The sequence below is a fragment of the Cibotium barometz genome, chromosome 27, assembly GCF_041138505.1.
Source record: "Cibotium barometz isolate CiBa-2024 chromosome 27, ASM4113850v1, whole genome shotgun sequence".
Taxonomy (NCBI): Eukaryota; Viridiplantae; Streptophyta; class Polypodiopsida; order Cyatheales; family Cibotiaceae; genus Cibotium; species Cibotium barometz.
In genome coordinates this window covers 33,593,535-33,617,909 of record NC_141072.1, presented here as the reverse complement: position 1 = coordinate 33,617,909, position 24,375 = coordinate 33,593,535, and the positions used below count along the sequence as shown (strand labels likewise).

General features: G+C 43.8%; 1 protein-coding gene across 3 annotated transcripts in view; it reads right to left on the bottom strand.

The window, feature by feature from the left end:
- Positions 1-241: 241 nt before the first annotated feature.
- LOC147623315 (uncharacterized) overlaps positions 242-24,375 on the bottom strand; it is a 39,519-nt gene continuing 15,385 nt past the window's right edge. Inside the window, exons 2-7 of one of the 3 annotated variants that reach the window (XM_086821432.1) lie at positions 1,878-1,971; positions 1,639-1,760; positions 1,367-1,543; positions 1,187-1,288; positions 996-1,100; positions 242-453 (exon numbers count right to left, since the gene is read on the bottom strand). In XM_086821432.1, the coding sequence (XP_086677558.1) occupies positions 1,014-1,100; positions 1,187-1,288; positions 1,367-1,543; positions 1,639-1,760; positions 1,878-1,971 (582 nt within the window). In that variant the 3' untranslated portion in view covers positions 242-453; positions 996-1,013. Of the gene's footprint in view, positions 454-520; positions 705-798; positions 1,101-1,186; positions 1,289-1,366; positions 1,544-1,638; positions 1,761-1,877; positions 1,972-24,375 lie in introns of those variants that run through there. The other 2 variants (XM_086821433.1, XM_086821431.1) reach the window with 2 other exon arrangements.

Below are 24,375 nucleotides of genomic sequence, written 5' to 3'. Positions count from 1 at the left end.
ACCAAACTATTTACTAGCAATAATGTTTGATAATTTTCCATGTTAAAAAAGTCCTTAATTTAGAGAGTTCACGCTTATTCATTAAAGCATGAATTGATGAAGAAAGCACTTAATTATTACTCGTGCTCCTTTTATCAATGAAGAGAACCTAGCCATCAACTTAACACCAGAACTACCAATACATAATAATGAAAGGCGACAATAGTTTCTCAAATTGCGGTGTTAAAAAAGACAAGCAATGAAAGGAAAAGAGGGCTGGACACAAGTACCAAATATGTTGAAGTGCCCAAGAGAAATTGAAGATCTTGAATTGGTGGAGTTAGTGACTCTTGGAGGTACGGATTCTTTTATCCCAACAAATTGTTTGGCATGAGAAAATGCAACCTAATAAGCTTGCAGTTGGAAAGACATCAAATCTTCCAATCTAGAGAATCCTTAGTGCACCTATTGATCCTTTTAACGAGTAATAGAAGTTAGACTCCTCACAAGTTAGTCTTTTTCGGATATCCTACAACATTGATATCAAAACAAAAGGCCTCTTCTATTGAACACACTAATTGATCGTTGGATACAAGTTCCTTAAGAGATAACACTCCTAATAAGCCTTGAGGTGCAATCCATCTATAGAACCATGGTAACTGTGGCTTAATAACATTGTGTGACACCTTAGTGACCAATCCATGATACAGATGATGGACACGCTCCTAAAACTCAAAGAAAAGATATACTGAGAGGTGAAGACAGGATGATGAAGTTGATGCATGCCTCCTCTTTTTAATAGGTATAAAATGCAGAGTGTACTAAATTACCTCACACTTTAGCTGCATGTATTAACACACAATTGACTAGAATAAATAGGAAACAACCAGTCTTATGAACAAGAATGAGATGTGTGCATGTAAAATCCTGACGTAGTGTGGACAAACATTGTGTAGAATTGTGAGTTTTTTGGTTGGTTTTTTTTTTTTAAGGTATGTACAGCCAAGCAAACTTACTGTTTACACCAGGGCATGCTACAGGTTGAAAATCTCTTTTTCAGGCTTCTGAGAAGGGGTGTCCATGGGCCTTGTATGTGGCTGCTCTATGAGCACTTCAATCCTCTGTATATACCAGTAAAAACATCAAAAATCAGTTACTGCCGACAAGCAATTAGCACTACTCTATAATCAACCAAAATTTATCATACCTTAATCGAATTCCCAATGTCATCCAGCTTTCTCATAAGGGTGTCTCCAGAAACAATGCATGGACTTTCATACAATACCTCATTCATGGGCGAGCAGGACATCTGAGATGTGTGCCAAAGAGTGGTCAGGTAAGGTTGATATTAAATCACTTAGCATAAAGGTTGCCTTGATTCCCCCACCTGCCAAGATGACAAACCGGTTCCTTGTTGCCATGCCCAACCCTGAGACGAAGTCCTTTCAGGAATGAAAGATGTGCGGGCATCTGCATGAAAGTCATCGTATGTTAACTTAGTATGACCATTCCCTCTACCAATTCCCTGCTCCCTCCTTAGATTTGCAAGAGCCATTAGCACCACCTGCACACACAGTCTGACCATCATCTCCATAAAGCAATGCAACAATGATCCATGGTAAATAGTTCATAAAATCAGGGAATAACGGCAAAAAGTACCTTTCTGAACATTTTGGGATTAACTACCCCAAGAATCTGCAGATCATCACCTGGAGGTGGCTTCCTACGACTGGCGTTTTCAATCTTTATAGAATGGATCCCGTAGGCAGACTGCAAGCAACCTGATTAATACACTCAGCCTTTACATAGTGTGATTGATTGAAAAGGTGTTGCACAAGGTTTACACATTTCCTAAGAACCTTGGTGACAACAAAGAATGTGAGGCCAAAGCTACATACCTTGTTCAATTGCAACATCAGTGACAAGAGGTAAAAGAATGTGCTTCTCCCTCCGATTTACCCCAAAACAGGGTAAAAAGATTGGCTTTTCCACCTGCAAACAGTATACATTTAAACTAGAGAATGCAAACCTGGTGTAAAAGATCACAGAGGAACTTTACCATACTCGCACACAACCTAGACAGACCTTGAAGGATATTGCCTCAGTGCTTATGCATTATACTTCCCTTATCTGTAAAATTCAACACATTTTGTAACCCTCTTGTATGAAGCAATGTGCCGTGACATCTCAGGCACTTATTAGGCCACTTGATCGGGTCCAGCCATTGTTGAGAGACAAAGTTGAGGTGTATACAAACCCAGTTATACGCTATCAGAGACCACATGGTGAGGGGCCGTGGATTAAGGTCATCCATAGGGTGCATGGACAGCCAGCCCATTGGCCATCCAAAAAGGGGGCCATGGATATGTTGAGCAGCCCAAGGCCTTGGGCAAAGGACCAAATTTGGGGCACCTAGGTCTAAACACCTTATAGGTTCTTTTTCATCCCACGACCAGCTCTACCACCTAGTCAGCCAGCACCTCAGCGGCTCGGCCCCTATATAAAGGGCACCTACAGCCCCATACCTCTGTCTCATATACCGTAGCATGCAGCCGGTAATGATCGTGCAACTGCTTCTATATCACTTTATGTTAGTGAGCATGAAGCAATCCACTTTAATCTTTAATACAGGAGATGGGAGATAGAGCTGTAGAGAGAGAATTTTTAGTGTCGACACCCAATTGGGTCCCAATCTACCCAAGAGTTTGCTTTATTGCTTTGGAGAACTTTCTTTACAACGCAAAAAACTTCCCGATGACGGTTGTCTACGAAATGCCAAACGCAAGGACAAAGCAGAAATCTGAGGCATCGGGAACTTGCTCTTAACTGTCAACTTATTCAAAGCATGATAATCCACACACAACCTGGAAAATCCATCCTTTTTCTTGACAAAAAGGATTACTGCTGCAAAAGGAGACACATTGGAAGGTATGAACCTGGATCGCAGCAATTCTTGGAGTTGGCAATCCAACTCCGATTCCATAGCCTTGCTTAGGAGATATGGGAAATGCTCAGGAGATATGGAAACTTGCTTGAGGGGTTCGATCTTGGGAGGAGATCAACTCTAGGATCCTTCGGTCTAGACGGAGGCAGCTTGGGAGGGAGATTGTCCCCAAGACAAATCTTATGGAATCGGTCATGTAGGGCCTACTTCTCTAAAGCACTGGTAACTGTTTGGATCACCACACACATTGTGCGTCTTTCCGCATTTCTTGTTTAGCTTGCATGTGGCTTATGAGAGTTAGGTATTCATGGCTCACATTTGATAGTTACACGAGCCTTGGGCACATTCCGGAGAATCTGGAAAGTGTGCCACTCCCAGTCAGTGTTGGGATGGAACTAGTGAAACCAATGAATCCCTATGACTATGTCTGCTCCTACTAGAAGGGCAGCCATGAAATCTCGCACAAACTCTATGCCCTTGATAACTAACTTAGCACTTCGAGCCTCAAACTTGATACTCGTAGTCTTACCTATGCTAAATCCCTCAACCTCCTTGTCTACCAAAGTCAATGGGAAACGGGCCCACCGAGTGACCTGCTCCGTAATCCACAGTTGCATGAAACGGAAACGGAAACGGCAACGGCAACGGCCGGCCTTTGGAAAACGACAATGGCTTAAAACTAGGAAATGGAAACGGTGGATGCATGATACCTAATATAAAAATAATGAGAAAATTAACAACTAGGGAAAAGTTTCGAGTACACCATCATAATTTGAAATAAATAGTAAGCAAAATTTGTAGAAAATCACTAAGCAAGCATTAGATGAGACAAATCAATGGGTGATTTTTTATTGGAGATTAGGAAACAGAGAAACGGTGACTCTCGAGAAACAACGTTTCCATGTTTCCGGGCTAGGAAACGGCCGTTTCTCTAACTATGCCGTAACCACATCCTCCATACTATCATTGTCAAACAAGACCACGACTCTCTGGCCACCTATGTAGCCAAGGGTCTTGCGCAACTCATTGCGCTCATACTCCGAGTCATAGGTGCCCTTCTCCTTATCTTCGAGCTCCCAGCTATCAATGGCACCAACCGTGGGATTGGGAAATGAAGAACTAGCGGCATCCTGTGGAGTTCTGTGTGGGAGCTTGGCGCACCTTTGAAGATGACGAGGCTGGTGGTGTAGTAGTGGGTTTCTTAAGGCACACCCTCAAAGTATACCCTATTGTATGACAATAGAAGCATCTTCCCTCCTTTTTATATTGGTTCTGCTCATCCTGGCCGAGCTTACCATCGTTCTTGTCAGCCTGAGCTTTCTGGTCTAGAGTAAGTTTAACACGTTGGTCGAGTTCTTGGAGCCAGAGGCTCCCATGCTCTATCCTAGGAAAGACCTCGTTTGGTTCTCGCCCTTGCCACTTGTAGTAGTTGCCTTGGGCATTGCGGGATGGGAAGTCTTGGGCTTTCCACCATTGTACTTCATCTCAGCACTTTACACAAGCACTAGTGCCCTTTCGAAGGTTGATGGTTCAAACATACACATCCCATTGGATCCGCGAGTCTAAACTGCCCTCTCTTGTCCTCCTTAGATTTGCTCACCTGTAAAGCCAGGTGAGTGACTTTGTTGGTAAACTAGAGGACTGGCTACACGTTTTGGCGCAATCCCCTTGACTCGTCCTCCAACAGCTCAAGATAATGTGGCAGTAGAAATTGCTTCTTCAGGTCGGCGACAAATTGGTCCCATTTATAAGCGACAACTCCAAACTGAGAATTGGCCTCGGCCCAATGAGTCCACCAAGAAATAGCTTCAACCTTAATGTAGCAGCCAGCTAACACTACTTTCTCCACATCCGACTTTCTGTCTGCGGTAAAATAAGCTTCAAACTACTGAATCCAAGAATACGAAGCCATGGGATCGAGTTTACCTTTATACTTACTGAAATTCATCTTCTCATGAAGATGAGTCGAGGAAGTCCCTAGTACCACCCTTGCGTCGAGAGCTGCAAGGAAACGCTCGTGTTCCACGTGTCATCTTTGGTCCTCCTGCGCGATGGTGCAAGCTGCTACTTGACGGTTCGCCTGCATCAACCTGGAGGTCGAGTGTAGTGGGTGGATCTGCTCTCGGAGCTCTAGTCTGGAAGAATTCAATGAGAGTACTCTATGCTAGTGTCTCAAATAGCCAGAGCTTTGTCCTCCGCTCATGAAACTGTATCTGTGAGCATTGCCTCTCAAGTGAGCCGAGGGCTGCATAGCCACAAATCAATCTGGTTTCGGTTGCCTTCCACATAAAGAATTGCGGTCCAACAAAAGTGATCCCAAGGTATACATAAGAGGTCACATGCTCCACGGGCTCCCCACTATATGTAAATTGTCGTGCGGATCTGCCTATCCACTGTGGCAAGGAGGTAAAAGATCATACCTTGGTCTTCCCAAGATTCATAGTGAGGTCCCGGTCCTCGCAAAAGGCCCGTAATGCATCCAATGCCTCTGTAGCCCCTCTGGTGAGTCGGAGATAAGAACAATATCATTTGCATACTGTAACTCACAGCGGTACCCGGGGGACTAGGGCCTTTGACACACTTGTTGATACCATCAATGCATATTAAAACATTTAAACATGGCCACAGCCTTAACACATATCCATCATCACTTTGCATAAAACATAAAGCTGGACAAAACATCCACAAATGCTGAACATGGAGCTTGCACGTGTGACACCGCATAGAGGCCGGAATGGGCCGACCCCCCCCTTGGAGTATTTTATTACCCAAGGAGAATAATATAGGGCCTTACTCTCCCCACGGGAGATGCCGTATTATCCATATACAAATACCATAACACAGCCCAACACGAGGCAACCAAGCCGGAACATAGGCTATAGAAATGCCGAGCCAACAATATAATCCATATACTTCCGTGTGGGTACTGATTCTTCCCCAAAAACCACGGGTCTTCATGCAATAGAGAGGGTACAACAAGTACAACTCTCCATTCAGCCGGTACAGCAGGTACAATGGCTGGTATAGCCGGTACAATGGCTGGTACAGCCGGTACATTGGTTGGTACAGCCGATACGATAGCTGGTACAATAGGTACAGCAAGTACAAAAGCTAGTACAGCCGGTACAATGGGTGGTACAGCAAGTACAAAAGCTGGTACAGCCAGTACAAGAGCTGGTACAACAGGTATAATGGCTGGTACAGCCGGTACGGTGGTTGGTACAATAGGTACAGCCGGTACAAAAGCTGGTACAACCGGTACAATGGGTGGTACAGCAAGTACAGAAGCTGGTAGAGCCAGTACAATGGCTAGAAATCATAATAAATGATTGAATACCCTTGCCTTCAGTATTTCTTCGCGATGGAAGCCTCCAAAATAGTCCCCAACAGCCGGTATTCTTCATGGGCAGCCTTCAAGAGAGAGAGAAAGAGAGTAGCCATCATTAGGGCAGCCTGTAACGGTGGTAGAGGCTAGTGTGCAGCAAGAGAGCCTCCATTAATGAAGAGAGAGGGCTCCAATTTATAGATTTGGGCCTCCCATGAGCTAAAATGGTAAGAGAAGGTTACGATGACAAGTGGAGAGCCACACAACAGCTGAAGTGACAAGTGTGAGAGGCCACTTGTCTCACTTTGATCCCTTTTTCTAACAAGTGTCAGGCCACTCGTCTCACTTTGGTCCACTTTCTTGCCACATGTCCCAATCTAAGAGATGGGTCAATCTTTACCTCTAAAAATATCCCAACTGGTAGACATTCTGTCATAGGCACTTTGCCAACTGTTGGTATCTGCTCAATTCCAGATGTAATGACGCGAACAGAATTTCCATCGGAGTCGGGCCAAAAATAGCAACTCTCCTAAATTTTAGGAGTGTGGTCCTTTGTATTCTAGGATAATCCCCCATTCCCAAAGCTTGTACTTCCCAAATATTTAAACATCCTGGAGTCCACCAGACCCCTTTCAGACTGGGAAATGTCCAGGCTGGTGACATCCTCCCCAGCTTCTTAAAAGTTGTCCGCAACTTTAAGCTTCAAGCCATATATTCAAGATATAATCATGTCCCATCGATTGGGCGAGACGAGACAGTCTCAAAAATCCAATATAACTGAAGAATCCATGTCCCAAAGAAATGGACGAGACTAAATAAGTCTCCATAATACCAATATCAAAATCATGTCCCAAGATAAATGGGCGAGACAAAAACAGTCCCATAAGTCCAGATATCATAATCATGTCCCAAGATAAATGGACGAGACAAATCAGTCCCATAAGTCCAGATATCATAATCCATGTCCCAAGTAAATGGGCGAGACAAAACAGTCCCATAAGTCCAAATATCATAATTCATGTCCCAAGTAAATGGGCGAGACAAAATAAGTCTCCTGCCAACAAGACATTGGTCCACATGACCCTTGGCATAGACATAAGTCCCGTCATGTCCACTTTACCACTTGCACTCCGTGTTGGTACTCTGACCACACACCTTGGATGAGAGGTGGACTCAAGTAACAAGATAAAACAATCACTCGCAGGCATAGATAACCTGGTGTTCCATAAGCATTTCTGCTACACATAGTTTATAGGCATTTCGGCCACCAATAGTTTGTAGGCATTTCGGCCACCAGCTCACACTACCCTCTCAAATGCCCATGTTCCCTTCCATCTGCTCTCTATTGTTCCACCCACACATGGTAGAAACAATCTTCAAGAGAGCACGTAGGACAAGAGTACACTACACAGGGTATGTTGTGCTTGTCACTACCCTTTGAAGTACCCATGTTCCCTTCCATCTGCTCTCTATTGTTCCACCCACACATGGTAGAAACAATCTTCAAGAGAGCACGTAGGACAAGAGAACACTACACAAGGTAAGTGAACCATGAGTTCCATAAGTCCAATGCATCCCAAATAAAGGGAGCCAAAAAGAATAATCCATCCCAGTAAAAGGGAGCCATAAACATAATCCATAAACCTGAGGATAGATCCAAATCCCTAGAAAAGAAGTTCAAGAATCCATAGACCTGTATACCATAACTCTTACCACATACTCTGTGCTAACCACACACCTTGGAGTAGAGGTGGACTTTATCCATAAAAGCATCATATCCATGAGATATCCAAAGATTTCTTCTCTATAAACTCGGACAGATTCGTCCATAGAAATTGCTTGTGAAGCCCAATATCTATATAAATCTCGTCCAAGAAAGAAATCTCCATAGATATAATCCATCCCAATAAAGGGATCCATGAAAAGAATTCATCCCATTAAAGGGAGCCATAAACAATGTTTCCCTGAAACCATCTCAAGGCAAACAACAACACCTTTCTCCTTGCATAGCTATACAAGGGTTAGTGAACATCAAAAACACTTCATAGCAAAAGCACTAACTTTGCAAACTCAAAGTATACTTAGCTTTTCTTTGCCAGGTTGGTCATGAAGCCAAAAGAAATATCTCGTCACCATATCCATAAGATATCCTGAGATATATCACCATATAGCTTACGTGTAAGCTTGATAATATAATCCACAATATCCATATGGAAAGAGTGCTAAACGTGTGCACATAAAGCCAACTCCATACTTCCAAGATAAATTTTGTGAATTCATAAATCCTTAGATCAACAAGCTGTCTACTGCTCATGCTCATGCTTCATAGGCTCTGAAGTGGCTAGCCATGCTTAATAGCAATGATGGTAAGTGTGGTCCCCACTTGAGATCTTTTCTCTTTCTTATTGATAGAAGGAAGCCTCCGCTTCCAAGAAAGCCTATGCTCTGATACCAATGTAACTCGCGGTGGTACCCGGGGGACTAGGGCCTTTGACACACTTGTTGATACCATCAATGCATATTAAAACATTTTAGGGTTTTTGAAAATTTTTAGGGTTCTTGAAATTTCAGTCCGTATAGCTCCGCACATGCCTGTGCAGTTCCGCACATGTCCATACAATCCATGTATGTAAAGCTTGGGGACAGCTCAAAGATCAACCCGCTTTGTTCATGTTTGATGATTGTGCATCGGAGAATTTCTCGTGAGATTGACTCGTGTAATGATAGAGTCATGCCTTAGATATAGGTAATTATAACCCCAATCTTCAACCTTATGGACCTTGTCTACATGTGTTCTTCCACTTGTCTAGTGTCTGGGCATGGGTTTCATCATGTGATATAGAGCTAGGAGAGCTAAATAGTTACATAACCTTCCTCTTATATCGCAATTGTCCTTAACTCTACAGACTACAGCACATCCATATGTTCCATGTATATCCATGTGTTCCAAGTACATCATGTACTACCTCCATATGTTTCAAGGTACTAGCCCCATCTGGTGAGCTTGTGCATTTGGTTTTTCCCTATATCTGTGGTGTCATCTGCTCATTTGGCAACATCTCAATGTCTGTTCTTTGACCAATAGCTTTATTCTTGATGGTACTTCTTCATGGCCGGTCACATGTGTTAGATGTAATAAATGTATACTTACCTTCTGCAAAAATCTACTCGAAAACCTAAGGGTTTGTTGACCTTCCAAATTCTCATATGGATAAGCCGGAGGAAGGTGGGGATGATGTCAAGACTATCGCTCAAGGCCTGGTCACTAGGACCGCTCGAGAATTCATCATAGTCATCTAGGCCATCTGGTCGCATTGTGTAACTTGCGGCGGGTGCCCAGGGGACTAGGGCCTTTGACACACTTGTTGATACCATCAATGCATATTAAAACATTTATCAGCCTTAACACATATCCATCATCACTTTGCATAAAACATAAAAGCTAGACAAAACATCCACAAATGCTGAAAATGGAGCTTGCACATGTGACACCGCATAGAGGCCGGAATGGGCCGACCCCCCCCTTGGAGTATTTTATTACCCAAGGAGAATAATATCATGTACAAGCTTTGAGGGCCTTACTCTCCCCACGGGAGATGCCGGATTATCCATATACAAATGCCATAACACAGCCCAACACGAGGCAACCAAGCCGGAACATAGGCTGTAGAAATGCCGAGCCAACAATATAATCCATATACCTCCGTGTGGGTACTGATTCTTCCCCAAAAACCACGGGTCTTCATGCAATAGAGAGGGTACAACAAGTACAACTCTCCATTCAGCCGGTACAACAGGTACAATGGCTGGTACAACCGGTACAATGGTTGGTACAACAGGTACATTGGTTGGTACAGCCGGTACGATGGCTGGTACAACAAGTATAGCAAGTACATAAGTTGGTACAACTGGTACAATGGGTGGTACAGCAAGTACAAAAGCTGGTACAGCCAGTACAATGGCTAGAAATCATAATAAATGATTGAATACCCTTGCCTTCAGTATTTCTTCGCGATGGAAGTCTCCAAAACAGTCCCCAACAGTTGGTATTCTTCATGGGCAGCCTTCAAGAGAGAGAGAAAGAGAGTAGCCATCATTAGGGCAGCCTGTAACGGTGGTAGAGGCTAGTGTGCAGCAAGAGAGCCTCCATTAATGAAGAGAGAGGGCTCCAATTTATAGATTTGGGCCTCCCATGAGCTAAAATGGCAAGAGAAGGTTACGATGACAAGTGGAGAGCCACACAATAGCTGAAGTGACAAGTGTGAGAGGCCACTTGTCTCACTTTGATCCCTTTTTCTAACAAGTGTCAGGCCACTTGTCTCACTTTGGTCCACTTTCTTGCCACATGTCCCAATCTAAGAGATGGGTCCTTCCATAATCTTTACCTCTAAAAATATCCCAACTGGTAGACATTCTGTCATAGGCACTTTGCCAACTGTTGGTATCTGCTCAATTCCAGATGTAATGACGCGAACAGAATTTCCATCGGAGTCGGGCCAAAAATAGCAACTCTCCTAAATTTTAGGAGTGTGGTCCTTTGTATTCTAGGATAATCCCCCATTCCCAAAGCTTGTACTTTCCAAATATTTAAACATCCTGGAGTCCACCAGACCCCTTTCAGACTGGGAAATGTCCAGGCTGGTGACACATACAATAGGATAGGTATCAAGACTCCTACCAATCGTGCTCTTGGTCCTCCCTATCTATCTATGTAGTCAGATATCTCATCAATGTATAGCCTGAATAGAGTAGGAGACAGGGGGGCAGCCTTGCTTCCCCTGTGTATGACCTCTGGGTCACCCCCTCGAGCCCCTACTCAGCCAGTGAGACAGACTCATAAAGTGTGAGGATTCCCCAAAGCATATCTGCTGGTACTCCCATATCCTAAAGTCTCCTCATCGATATGGCTTGGGGGACTGTCAAAAGCCTTGCGGAAATCCACAAAGCAACAGTATATCCGATGCCTGTGAGCTCTCACCTCCTGAATGATCTTCCATAGCATGAAGATATGATCCAGTGTGGCGTGTCTCCTCTGGAAACCTGCCTGCCTTGGTGCTCTGAGTCTCAACTCCTCGGCCCATCTACTGAGCTCATGCTCCAAGATTGATTCATAAATCTTGGCCAACATGTGACCAATCATAATAGTCCTATAGTTACCAGGGTCCATGGGGTCACCTACCTTCAGAATGAACACAATGGTATTAGAAGCCCAACTGGCGGGGAAACCTTCACATAAGGCCCTGTTAAACACAAGGGATTGGGTCCCAAATACCCTCTTAAGGGCCCCCACCACATATGGTATATTTGCTTTATTGAATAAGTAGACTGACATACTACTGGCTGAATAACCAAGACTGAATTGACTTGGATACCTTCACTTGGCTGACATAGTCTGCAGCATGAAAGATTATTTATGCAAACGGTTGACCCTTCCTTATATAGACTTTCCCATATGCAAGTTGGTTTGCTGGTATGTTGTCGGCCTGCTCACGATTCGGATAAATCAGCATTAAATGCATCACTTTTCATACATTGAGAAGCAGCAACCTTGCAACTCGCCAACAGGGTTCTATGAGCCTCTATCAAGTTGTCCCAGTGCTATGGAATGGCCTATGTGCAAACCCAATAGCCATGGGCTCTTTCGTGTCTTCTAGATAGATTGTACATGGCCTGTCCATGAGACAGTCTTCTACAAGGCCTATCCCTTGACCTAGAGCGGTGCCCATGCATCTGGCAAGAAGCCTAACAACTGCTTGGTGTCATCATTTCGCCACCCAATTGGTCCACCCGTGCTTTCTCATTCTGTATGTAAATTGGAGTGGCGTCCATGGCAGTTGCATATGCCGAGGATTGATGCCATTCATGTGATATTGTGGACTTGGCTTTCCGTTGGGACTTGTGTCTATCCCAAAAATGCCTAGAGGATTGGTGTTCCATAAGATTGGTACCTTGTGTACTTGCCTGGAGCACGTCTATTTTGGTATAGTCTCATGAACAGGGATTGTCCATACCAATGTTGCATTGCATAGCATCTTTATGTGCTTGCTTGCAATTGAAATTGCATGTTGTTTTCATGCTTGCCTGACCAATGTGTAGTTCCGAGTAAGGGGACATCGGCCCCTAAACCATGCGTGTGGAACTGTCTACTGACATGGTTATGTGGCATGTGACAAGTGGTAAGTATTGGTCATAAACCTAGCCTTAGGAATTAGCACTAATTTATAAGTGAATGTGTACATGCTTCATTAAGTTTTGGGCGACCAAAACTCACTTATAAGTTATGACCAACCCTGTGTTCACACACACTGATGTCCCGAGGTGGACAAAACCCAATGCCCACCTTCCAAACCTTATCCCCTTTGTACAAAGGGAGCAACCAGCCATGTGTCCGCTCTCGCTTGCACCACAAGGCACTTGTCCTCTCTACCTGACACCTAGAGTGGACAACTCACTCTCTCTTCCCTCTCTCTCTAGAAGTAGGCGCCTCCTTCATGAGGCCTCTGACTGTATTATCTACACTTTCTCCTTCCCAACTCCATAACCAAGCGTACTAGTGTGTTTTTCAAGCTTCCAAGAGTGTTTTCAAATGGTATTCACTCTCCCACACACTTCCAATGACTGAAATTCAACAAAACAGCGCTTTTTTTTTCTGTAATTTCTTGTCTTTTTGCTAAAAACTCTAATTTCAGCCCTCTTTTCTCAAGTTGAACCATAGGGGAAGCTTTCCCAGGGTTCCCTTCATCCTCTTGAAGACTTTTGTCGCGAAGGATCGCGACAAATCAAAGATTTCAACACTCCAAATTCTTCTATTGCAAAGACTTCCGCTATCATCGACTCTACTTGCAATTGGTAGCTTTGATGCTTAAATATGTAAGCAAGTAGCGGGAGGAAGGAACCAGACTCCATGTTCACATACCTTGTGTGGTCATAGTAGTTAGGAAACGCGTTTCCTACAGGGAAGGAAACGTTTCCTTGTAGGAAATGCGTTTTTTTAAAGCAAATTTTTGGACTTTTTTTTTTGCCCCAAATCTAACGTTGAAATCTGTGCGACTCTTTTGATAAAGTTTTTTCTAGTTTTCGTGTGCCTCTTTCCATCATCAAGGCTGATTTATTTTGTATTGTTTATGGGCATTGGGCCATGACTATTGATTCATCATGATTCATGTGACATGAGCACTTCAAACTTATAAGTTTCAACCTATGTAGTGTCATGTATGGTTTTTTTTTTTGTGGCATGGAATGATGGATGATTGGATCATGGATCATGAATAGCGAACCATGGTCTTTGAATCATGATCATTTGACACTGATGATGCATGATTATATGGTTTTTGTTATTTGTGATTCAAAGACTGTAGGCTTCAAATTGATGTTTCCATGTATTCTATGCATTTAGTGTTATTTTTACATATTTTATATAGCATATATTTGAAATTTTGTACATGCAAAAACCTGTAGGTAGGAAACTTGTAGGAAACTTTGGACTGATTTTACGAAACCCGTTTGAAACGCGTTTGAAACTTTTAGGAAACCCGTTTCAAACAACCTCCTAACTACTATGTGTAGAGTGTTCTCTTGTCCTATGTGCTCTCTTGTAGATTATTGCTACCATGTGTTGGTGGAACAATAGAGAGCAAATGGTAGGGAACACGGGCACTTGAGAGGGTAGTGTGAGTTGCAAGTCTACATTTGCAATACTGGATTCATATGCATTGGTATGGAAATCTGGTCAGAAATTCCCATGACACTATGTACTTGATTCTCCCAAAATCAAGATATTTTATTTGAGGGAGGGGCCGGCCGTTCCGGCTCACTGTGCGTCTCTCGCCAATTCAGCAAATTACTTCTTGTATTGAGCATGTTGTCCACTAAATCTTGAGTCTTTAAGTGTATTGATTAGCATTGTGTTCAACCAGGTTACATTGGTATCAAAGCATACGGTTCTCTTTCACTTCTATCGTGAAAGAAAACCGTATAGGCCGAGTTCGGTCTTTTGGAAGACGTTAATAAAATCTTTCTTTCTTTCTTTCTTTCACCGCGAACACTAGCTATCGCTACACTAAGAACACTATGGACACCCATACATTGAATATTGGAGATGCTAACACAAGAGGTGGGGACAATGAAATGCATGCTTCCAATGCGTTACATGATGAGCAAACTCATGTGGTGCACATTAGGGAACAGGAACTTGTGGGACAGTCGTCCCGTGGCAAAGAGAAAATGCAGGAAGAAGAGTCCATAGTCTTAAGGGCTGAACTTACTTCCCCATATTGTTTGCCCGTCCTCTTGGTTCAAAAGAAGGATGGATCTTTTCGTATGTGTGTGGATTATAGAGCTTTGAATAAGCTTGCCATCAAGAATCGATTTCCGATTCCACGCATAGACGACATCCTTGACAAGTTGGATGGATCAGCATGCTTTAGCCGAATTGATCTCAAGAGTGGATATCATCAAGTGCGTGTGGTGCTAGAGGATGTACATAAAACTGCTTTCAAGACACCATTTGGACTTTATGAGTATCTTGTTATGCCATTTGGTCTTAAGAATGCCCCGGCTACATTCAATAGAATGATGAATCATATATTCCGTGGGTATAGGAAATTTACAGGTGTCTTCTTTGATGACATCCTAGTCTTCTAGAACATCGAAGAAGAGCATAGGGCTCATTTGGTTATTGTATTTAAAGAACTCCATAAGCATAAACTCTTCATAAATGCAAAGAAGAGTGAGTTCTTCTTGTTAGAGATACATTATCTTGGGCATATTGTGTCCAGCGCAGATGGATTCTGCAAAGATTGATGCAATTCAGAATTGGCCCGAATTGAGATCGGTGCATGAGATCCGTAGTTTTCTAAAATTATGCTCTTACTACCGCAGGTTCATTCGACACTTTGCATGGATTGCTTCTCCTTTGTATGATTTGACAAAGAAGAAGGCAATATTCAAATGGACTGGACATTGCCTACTCGTGGTGACTTGTGACAGATTTGTTGTGTTATCATGGCCAACAGTAATAATGACCTCTTTGAAATGCTCTCTCAAGAGGACAAGCTCAATGGGGATAACTACCCTATGTGGGCTTATATGATGCATCATGTATTGGTTGCCAATAATAAAACCAGTCTATGGACACATAAAGCGGTAATTCATTCACAAATAACCTGGACTTACTCAGACACACAATCACAGAATCCTCGCTCCCTCGCTCAACAACACATTGGCCCCGAAGTCCGGCGCCCCTTGCGGTATTTCTTTATTGTTAAAAAGTTGGAAAATACAAAGCACGAGTGCAACAAAGCACTCTACTTGCACCAGCTGAGTTTTACAAATTCTGGGAGAAATTTGCCAACATAACTGCACTAAAACTGTTCCATAACATCTCAGAATGAGTCCCAACTGACAGGCTCACTTCCATAGGCATCAGACTACCCAATGGAGTCCAAAACATCACAATTCAGCTTGCTGTAATTTTCTGCACAGGCCTGTTTTCAGCTCTGTTTTCAGCCCAAATTAACCCTTGTACTGTCCTGGAAGACTTTAGCAAAGTCCTACTGCATTCTGGCATCAACCGGGCAACGTAACAGCCCAAAAACAGCACCTAAACAGTGCTGAAACAGCGTTGTATTGAAGAGGTTATTACCCTCTTCCGTTCCTGCTTTGGTGTAGGAACTAACTACACCGGTTCCAGTTCAAGGAGGCAACTAGCCTTTGCATATAAGCATGAAATTCACACAACTGTACCTGATTTTATCTCATGAGAGCATTACCATAGTCTGCAAGAGAGAGAGAGAGAGAGAGAGAGGCTGTGGGGAGCAAGCTCAACCCTCAATACATGAGTTGCAGGGCAAGGGAGTGCACCACAATAGCTCTTAACCTGCAACAACCCACCATAATGGTTGCAAATGAGCCTCATTCAGCCCAAAATCCCACGCTTCCCTCTTCCCAGTGTGGAAAATGCACATAAATTTGACACTTGGCACACTTTTAAGCCTTTTCCACATGCAATCTTCCAAGCTAAAAATCTCCTGACTGGTTCACACTCTCACAACAGTCCTTTGCCAGCTTTTGGTCCCCTTGATATTCTGCACAAACTGACGCGAAGACTTTTCAATTCCGACACTGCCAAAAATAGCAGTTCCCTAGATTTTAGGGATGATGTCATCTGCATTCCTTCTGGTCTCCTGACCATCTTTGACCACTATGGTCACTTCAGAATTTGCTTAGAATTCAAGATACATTCACATTTCGGTGGCGGCCACTTACTAGTGTAAACCGGCCTATGCCCTCATTCAGTGGCCATGTCCTGGACACTGTCATTCATCTTTCAATGCAGTTCTCACGCTTAGCCAACCACTGGTCCAAAGTCCCACTGGCTGACCCATTCTGACATTGCAATGGCCCAAGCCCTTCCAAGAGATCTCGGGGGGAAAACAACAGCAACCAAAGAGAAAGAAAAGAAAAATATATATATTTATAAAGAAATGTAAATAAAGAAAACAACTGCAAAAAGTTTCACCTCCTGGTGACATACCCCCCTCTTGAAAGAAGCAAGCAACCTCGATTGCAAGTCCACATGCAAACGGATGACACAGGACGATCACAAGATTCCCCAGGTGATTAGTGTCATCGCATGTATCTCCTGCCAACAGATGACACGGGGCGATGATAGGAATCCCCCACTACCATTTGTGTCATCGCAGGTTCAAGCCTTTCAAATACATGTTTCCGGATGCAACACAGGGCGATAGCACGTGTCCCCGCACTATTAGTGTCACAACACGTATAATCATTCATTGAAGTGTAACAGATACAACTTCAAAGCACTGAAAGTTCATTCATTGATTAAGTCATTGACAACAAATGTCAAAACTGTACATTGCCAAACATATAATACAAATGTACAAGTCATTCAAAATTCAGGTTCAAAAAGCAGAAATAACTGGGACAGACTCTCCTTTCAGCTTCACATCCAGAACATGAGTCTTGTCCCTATGTACAATTGTGATTTTCCTGTTGAAAGCATCCAACACTGCATGTTTCCTATGACACCATGGAATTCCCAATAGGACATCACATCCTTCCAAGGGCATGATAAGAAACTCCTCTGTGTCGACATAAGTCTGTATATGCATGCGAAGTTTGCCAAGTATAGGAGTGACAGGAACTGAATGCCCAGGGCATGCCAAATCAGCCTGTCCAATCCGTACCGTACATCCGCACCGTACGGGGATCCGTACGTACGGATCGATCCCTCATCTTAGCCAACCACTGGTCCAAAGTCCCCACTGGCTGACCCATTCTGACATTGCAATGGCCCAAGCCCTTCCAAGAGATCCCGGGAGAAAAACAACAGCAACCAAAGAGAAAGAAAAGAAAAATATATATATTTATAAAGAAATGTAAATAAAGAAAACAACTGCAAAAAGTTTCACCTCCTGGTGACAAATAATGTATGGCTATATGTGGATGGCACTTAGGAGCGTCCTCTTGCACCTGCTCCAGCGGAAGGTGAAGTGATTCCCGCTCACCCTCCTGCAGATCCACCTCCTCGTCCTCCTACTCAGCAACAACGTACTTGGGATGCTAGGGATGCTCAGGCCCATGCGTTGATTGCTCTCTCGTGCCGTAGGCATATCATTCCACACATTCGTTCTTGCACCACTGCAAAGGGTGCTTGGGATACCTTGGCGGCGTTGTATTCAGGTCGCAATGAGGCTCGTGTAGCTTACCTTCGGGGCAAGCTTGAGACTGACTGCATGCTTGAAGGTGACTCTATCGATCAGTGTCAAAATCCCAAAGGATCTCCTCGTAGAACGCTCCTGGTTCGAGACTCGAAACCTGCAAACAAACAAATAAACAAGAAGGGGGTGCAGGCCTAACTCACCTCCCAACCATGAAAGCCGTGGGCAAGCCCACAGTCTTGGCTGTCTCCATCGAGCCACGAGCTGAGCTAACTAGGTTGACGTACCGACCAATCTCTAATTCGCGATGTCCCATACCACCACGAAGCTACCCTCGCGGGCCTCGAGATTGCTGCCGGCCTTGGCTGCGTAAAGCAGGTGCACGTCTGCACTCTATCCAGGCTCCAGACCATAGAGCTCTAACAAATCACGCGAGACTCTATATGACTAATGACTAACCTTGGCCACCCTTTTATAGGCTCTTGGCCGGTCATTAAGCGTCCACACTTGGGCGCCTACCCGTCCATACTTGGGTGCCCGCCCGTTAGTCTATCCCTAACTCAGCTCGCCAATCAGCCTGCCTAGCTCCAAGCTTCCCCAAACCTTGAAGCTAGTCTTGTGTGCGTGTAGCACATGGTAGATACACACTGTGCACATGACATACTCCCCTTCCTCTAAGAGCTCACTCCTGAGCTCACTAAAAAGCCAGGGTAATCTCTCTGAAGAGTAGTCAATGTCTCCCATGTAGTGTCCTCCTCAACACGATCCTTCCACTTGATCTTGTATTCCATGATAAGCATATTACGCAATCTTCTTTCACAAAATCCAAGAATCTTTTCAAGTTCGTGTGGAACAAATGTCATGACCTCGACATCTATGATTTCTTGAGGAGTAACTAACTGGTCTGTTCCACCCAGTACTTCCTTAAGTCTACTGACATAAAATACAAGATGAACTTTCACATGAGAAGGCAAATCCAATTCATATGCAACTGAACCAATCCTTCGTGTAATACGAAATGATCCACAATATCTAGGGCATAATTTCGAAGATCAACCTGTCCGTAAAGTCTCGGAATCTTTCGGACCTCGCAAATACACCATCGTTCCTTCAGAGAACTCTCTGGGTGAACGATGTCTATTAGAATAAAATCTGTCTCGTTCTTGAGCACTTCTAATAGATTCCTTTGCAGCTTGTAACATGTCTTGCATATCTTGCAAAAAAATTACGTGCTGCATCATGCTGAAGTCCTGAGAATCCCACTGTAACAAGTGATCTGGGTTGAAAACCCCAAATAGAATCGTGGCCTTGATGTGTTCTTGGCAATCTGGTAATAAAATCCATGGAAATACTTTCCCATTTATTACCTGGGATTTGCAAAGAATGCAACAACCCAGCCTGTCTAAAGCGTTCAGCTTTATTTGCTTGACAAACTTGACACTTGAGAACATAATCTTCTACATACCCTTTCATCTTTGGCCAATAAAAAGTGTGTTTCACTAACGATAGCGTCCTGTGTACCCCAGGGTGTCCAGCAGAAGGGGCGTCGTGACACTCCTTAAGAATCTTGGACCTAATGTCCGGGATCTATGGTACACAAATTTTGTCATTACGGAATAGTAAACCATTACGAATCATCCACTGGACTCCTGCAGCTTGAATGGTAGGCTGTTCAGTCATCGAGTCTTGGTCAATCAATGAGCTCCCGTCCTGGATCTTCTGCCAAAATGGACCAAAATAACTATTAGTCATGCAAAGCCCTCTCAATGACTGAAATAAGTCAGTAGAAATCTTGGTGAACAACAAAGTATTCACCTCTCTAATTCGACTAAGCGCATTTGCAACACTATTCATGGACCCTTTCCGATAACGAATCTCAAGATCAAAATCTTGTTGTAGCACGCGGAAGCTCTGCGGGTCTTCTTTCAGCCCTAAACACCACTGGAAACCATCTGATGCAAAACGCAAACATGAAGAGAGAGTAGAGAGAGAGAGAGATGTGCTGGAAATTCATGTATATTCATATAGTACAAAAAGGTACTCTTACACACAGCCCTAGGCTGCCTTGAATAAAAGATGAATGACACCCAAAACTGTCCCCCTATGGGACTCCTACTGACCCAAACCCCTAGAGGGTTGAATGAATACAACTATGGACACACTTTGCCTTTTATAGTATTCTTGAGCAATGTAGAAGCTGGCCGACTGCTGTCGGACCAGCCGACTGGGCCTGAAGCACACATATTGCTCGTCGGGCAGCGCTTCTCCATGGATTGAGGTGCCTGTTGCAGTCGACTTGATCTGGTACAGCCAACGATGCCCTCCCTACAACCGACAACTCCTTCTGGGTCTTCTTCAAGCTTTGCTTCATGTCCAACCTTCTGCTCCTTGTGCCCCAACTCTGGTTCTCATGCTCCTTTTCTGGTTGCCTTGCTCTGGATTAGTCCTGAGAAGGTACATGGCATTGATCATGCACATGACACTTGCATTAACTCAGCCCAACGAGCTTTCCTTCCTCTCAAATCATCCGTATCACACACATACTTGATTGACTAATGATCAGTCAATACCACAAACTTGGAGCCATATAAATAATGTCTCCAAACCTTGAGAGCGTGAATCACAGCATAAAGCTTCTTCTCAAGGGTTGGCCAACGAGATTGTCGTCTAGCTTTTTACTTTCAAAAGCAACAAGTCTACCATCTTGAAATAGAGCAGTCCGATGGCATAGTCACTGGCATCAGTTTCAAGAACATAAGACCGACTAGGATCGGGTAATGCTAAGATAGGTGCTTCCTTGACTTTATCTTTCAAAAGTTTGAAGGCCATATCCAAATCGTTATTCCAAGTGATAGGCTGATTTGACTTATGTCCACGACCTTTCAACAAGTCGGTCATCGGTAGTGTGAGCTGAGAGTACTCCCGCAAAGATTTCCGAAGAAAAACAACAAAACCGAGAAAAGAACGAAGTTGTTTCACTGTTCGCCGTATAGGCCAGTCCAGAACTTTCTAAACTCGATCATAGTCAATGCTCAATCCATCTCTAGTGATCTTGTGTCCCAAGTAAATGATGTCTATCATAAAAAACTCACATTTACTTAACTTAGCATATAGTCGATTCTATCTTAAAATAGATAAGACAATCGTGAGGTGTCGAACATGATCCTCAAGAGTACGACTATATATCAAAATATCATCCAAGAACACCACCACAAATTTCCCCAAATGTTCACGAAAAAGATCGTTCATCATTTGCTGGAAAGTGACTAGAGCATTGGTTAACTCAAAAGGTAATACGAGAAACTCGTAATGGCCATACCTAGTCCGAAAGGCGGTTCTTTCGACATGCCTTTCATGAATACGTATCTGGTGATAGCCAGTACGTAAATCTATCTTCGTGAAATATTTCGCTCTTGCTAACCGGTCAATCAGGTCATCTGATCGAGGGAGAGGATAACGGTTCTTAATTGTCAGCTTATTCAATCTCTTGTAATCTATACACATTCTCCAGGTGTTGTCCTTCTTTCTCCTAAGCAACACAGGTGCACCCCAAGGTGATTTACTTGGACGGATCTGGCCCATCCTCAAATAATCTTCGAGTTGTTTAGCCAACTCATCTTCCTCAGCTTGGCTCATCCTATAAGGTGGAATACTGACAGGATGAGCACCAGGGATCAAGCCAATACGATGATCTGCTTCCCTTTCAGGTGGTAAACCCGATGGCAGTTCCTTAGGAAATACATCTTGAAACGAATCAAGTATCTTCTGTAATTCTTTGCTTTCAAACACACTTAATTCATTGACTTCCACGGAAGGGATAAGAAATGAAGAAAGTGGAATCAATACACAATGAAAAGCGGTATACAAAGAAGAATCCATTATATTTCCAAAATCAATTGTATTTACAAGAGGTCCCTGTGAGAGGGATGTATACAATCACCTAAAATACTATACTGGGTGTTTCCATGTTGAAAAGAAAAAATATGACTAGACCAATCTATCTGGACTTGAAGAGTCTTAAACCACTTAATCCCTAATAACAAGTCTACATGTTTTAGATGCATAACATAGCATTGCAGAGTATCTTTGTAGTCCTGAATCCGGATTGGTAGCATCTCCACCTTTCGATCCCATACTTGCCGACCCGCAGGTAGACGTACTTCATAGATATGATCGCTGGGTGTCGTATCAAGACTCAATTTCTGCACAAGTTTGTAGTTAACAAAGTTGTGTGAGCTGCCACGGTCTAGAAGAATGTGGATTCTATGGCCATTCACTTCTCCATAAACTCGAAGAAGATCATACAAGCCAAAAACTTTAGAGTTGAACAGACACTCAGAACATGTACTAGGGCGAGAAAGTACTGTAACTGACGTACCTGTCAAAGACAACTGGTTAGCTGCCTTTGGCTTGGGTCCTGCGTTGGTCTTTGGACCCTTTTGCTTCGGGCACTTGTTACGCATGTGTCCTTTTTCTTCGCAGATAAAACGTCCCTCCTTCTTGAGCTTCAAAGCCTTAAGGAGTCGTTTCTTCTTCGCTGGTGTCGAACTTGAATTCTTCGAAGGTTGGTCCGAAGACTTTCCTTCAGTCGTGTTAGCCATTGGTGCGGAGAACTTTCTTTTATACTTGTTCCCCTGCTCGGTAACGGGTTTAGACTTGGAAGAGACCATTGTATCATCATAGATACGAGCTGAATGAATGGCTTCGTCCAATGTTTTGCATTTGTTATTTTTAACCTATAAACGGTATGAGTCTGGTAAACCGGCTACGAAGAACCCTAAAAGAGTAGTGGGATCCATCTTTGTAGCTTTCATCTGCAAGTCCCTAAACTTCTAGAGGTAGACCTCATAAGTGAGGTGCTGCGAGGTCATGGTCAAAGCAGTAAACCGGGTAACAACATCATAATTATCCTCTTTCTTGACGAATTCCTTCTTGAAGACGTCTTCAAATTGTGCCCAAGTCGTTGGCTTAGGGTTGGGTTCCTTCCACCAAAGCAAAGCTTTGCCTGAGAGGAAACATGATGCTAACTGGATCTTTTTTCCATCATCATATGGATGAAACTGAAAATGGACCTGCCACTTATGTAGCCAAGTGTCCACGATCTCCTTGGTACGCTACTTTTGCTCGCCCCCGAACTGTTCTGAAGTAATGTTCGGGCCTAAAGCAGAGGCCAAGGTATCCATACCCGAAAGAGTAGATAGGGTAGTGGTCAAGAGAGAGATGGAGTTCTGCAAAGCTTGCATCTGGGCGGCGATTTGTGCCTGACGTTTCGAAGAAGAAGCTTCGAGAGCTACTTTGAACTCTTGGAAATCAGATTTTGACACATAATCGTCAAAAAGATCGGCATCGGTATGCAAACAAACAAATAAACAAGAAGGGGATGCAGGCCTGACTCACCTCCCAACCATGATAGCCGTGGGCAAGCCCACAGTCTTGGCTGTCCCCACCGAGCCACGAGCTAAGCTAACTAGGTTGACGTACCGACCAATCTCTAATTCGCGACGTCCCATACCACCACGAAGCTACCCTCGCGAGCCTCGAGACTGCTGCCGGCCTCGGCTGTGTAAAGCAGGTGCACGTCTGCACTAGATCCAGGCTCCAGACCATAGAGCTCTCACAAATCACGCAAGATTCTATATGACTAATGACTAACCTTGGCCACCCTTTTATAGGCTCTTGGCCGGTCATCAGGCGTCCACACTTGGGCACCTGCCCGTCCATACTTGGGTGCCCGCCCGTTAGTCTATCCCTAACTCAGCTCGCCAATCAGCCTGCCTAGCTCCAACTGCCTAGCTCCAAGCTTCCCCAAACCTCGAAGCTAGTCTTGTGAGCGTGTAGCACACGGTAGACACACTGTGCACATGACAATCAATACCTTACGCATGTGAAAGACCTACGAGAGCAGCTCATTAACATTGATGAGGTCTTGACAGATGGCTATCTTGTTCAGACAGTTTTGCATAATTTGCCCGACTCTTATCAGACATTTGGCACCACTTTGCGGTTGTTGGCTGGCAATGCACCTAATGCGGTCACTTTTGACAACCTTGTGACTCTTGCTCAGTGAAGAGCAATCTCATTCCAACAAGAACGAGATGATGTCAGCTAAGTCAGCAATGGCTGCTCCCTTTCGTGGGAATAGATCTGGGCCTAAACCTAGCCCATCGGATCCTCTCAAGACAGAGGACAAGCCTGAAAAGAAAAAGCGTTGTAATTATTGCAGGAAAAACAGGGCACACCATAGAGGAATGCAGGAAGCGTATTGAGAGTGAAAAAAAGAAGAAGGTGACATCTTCTTCCACAGGTGCAAATCAGGCCAATTTGGCTACACATGTATCAGCCTTGACCCTTACATCTTCATCACCTACAAAGATGTCTTCTGATGCCGTTGCTTTTGGTGACTATGCTCTATAGTCTGTACTCCTTGGTATGCATTGTTCTGG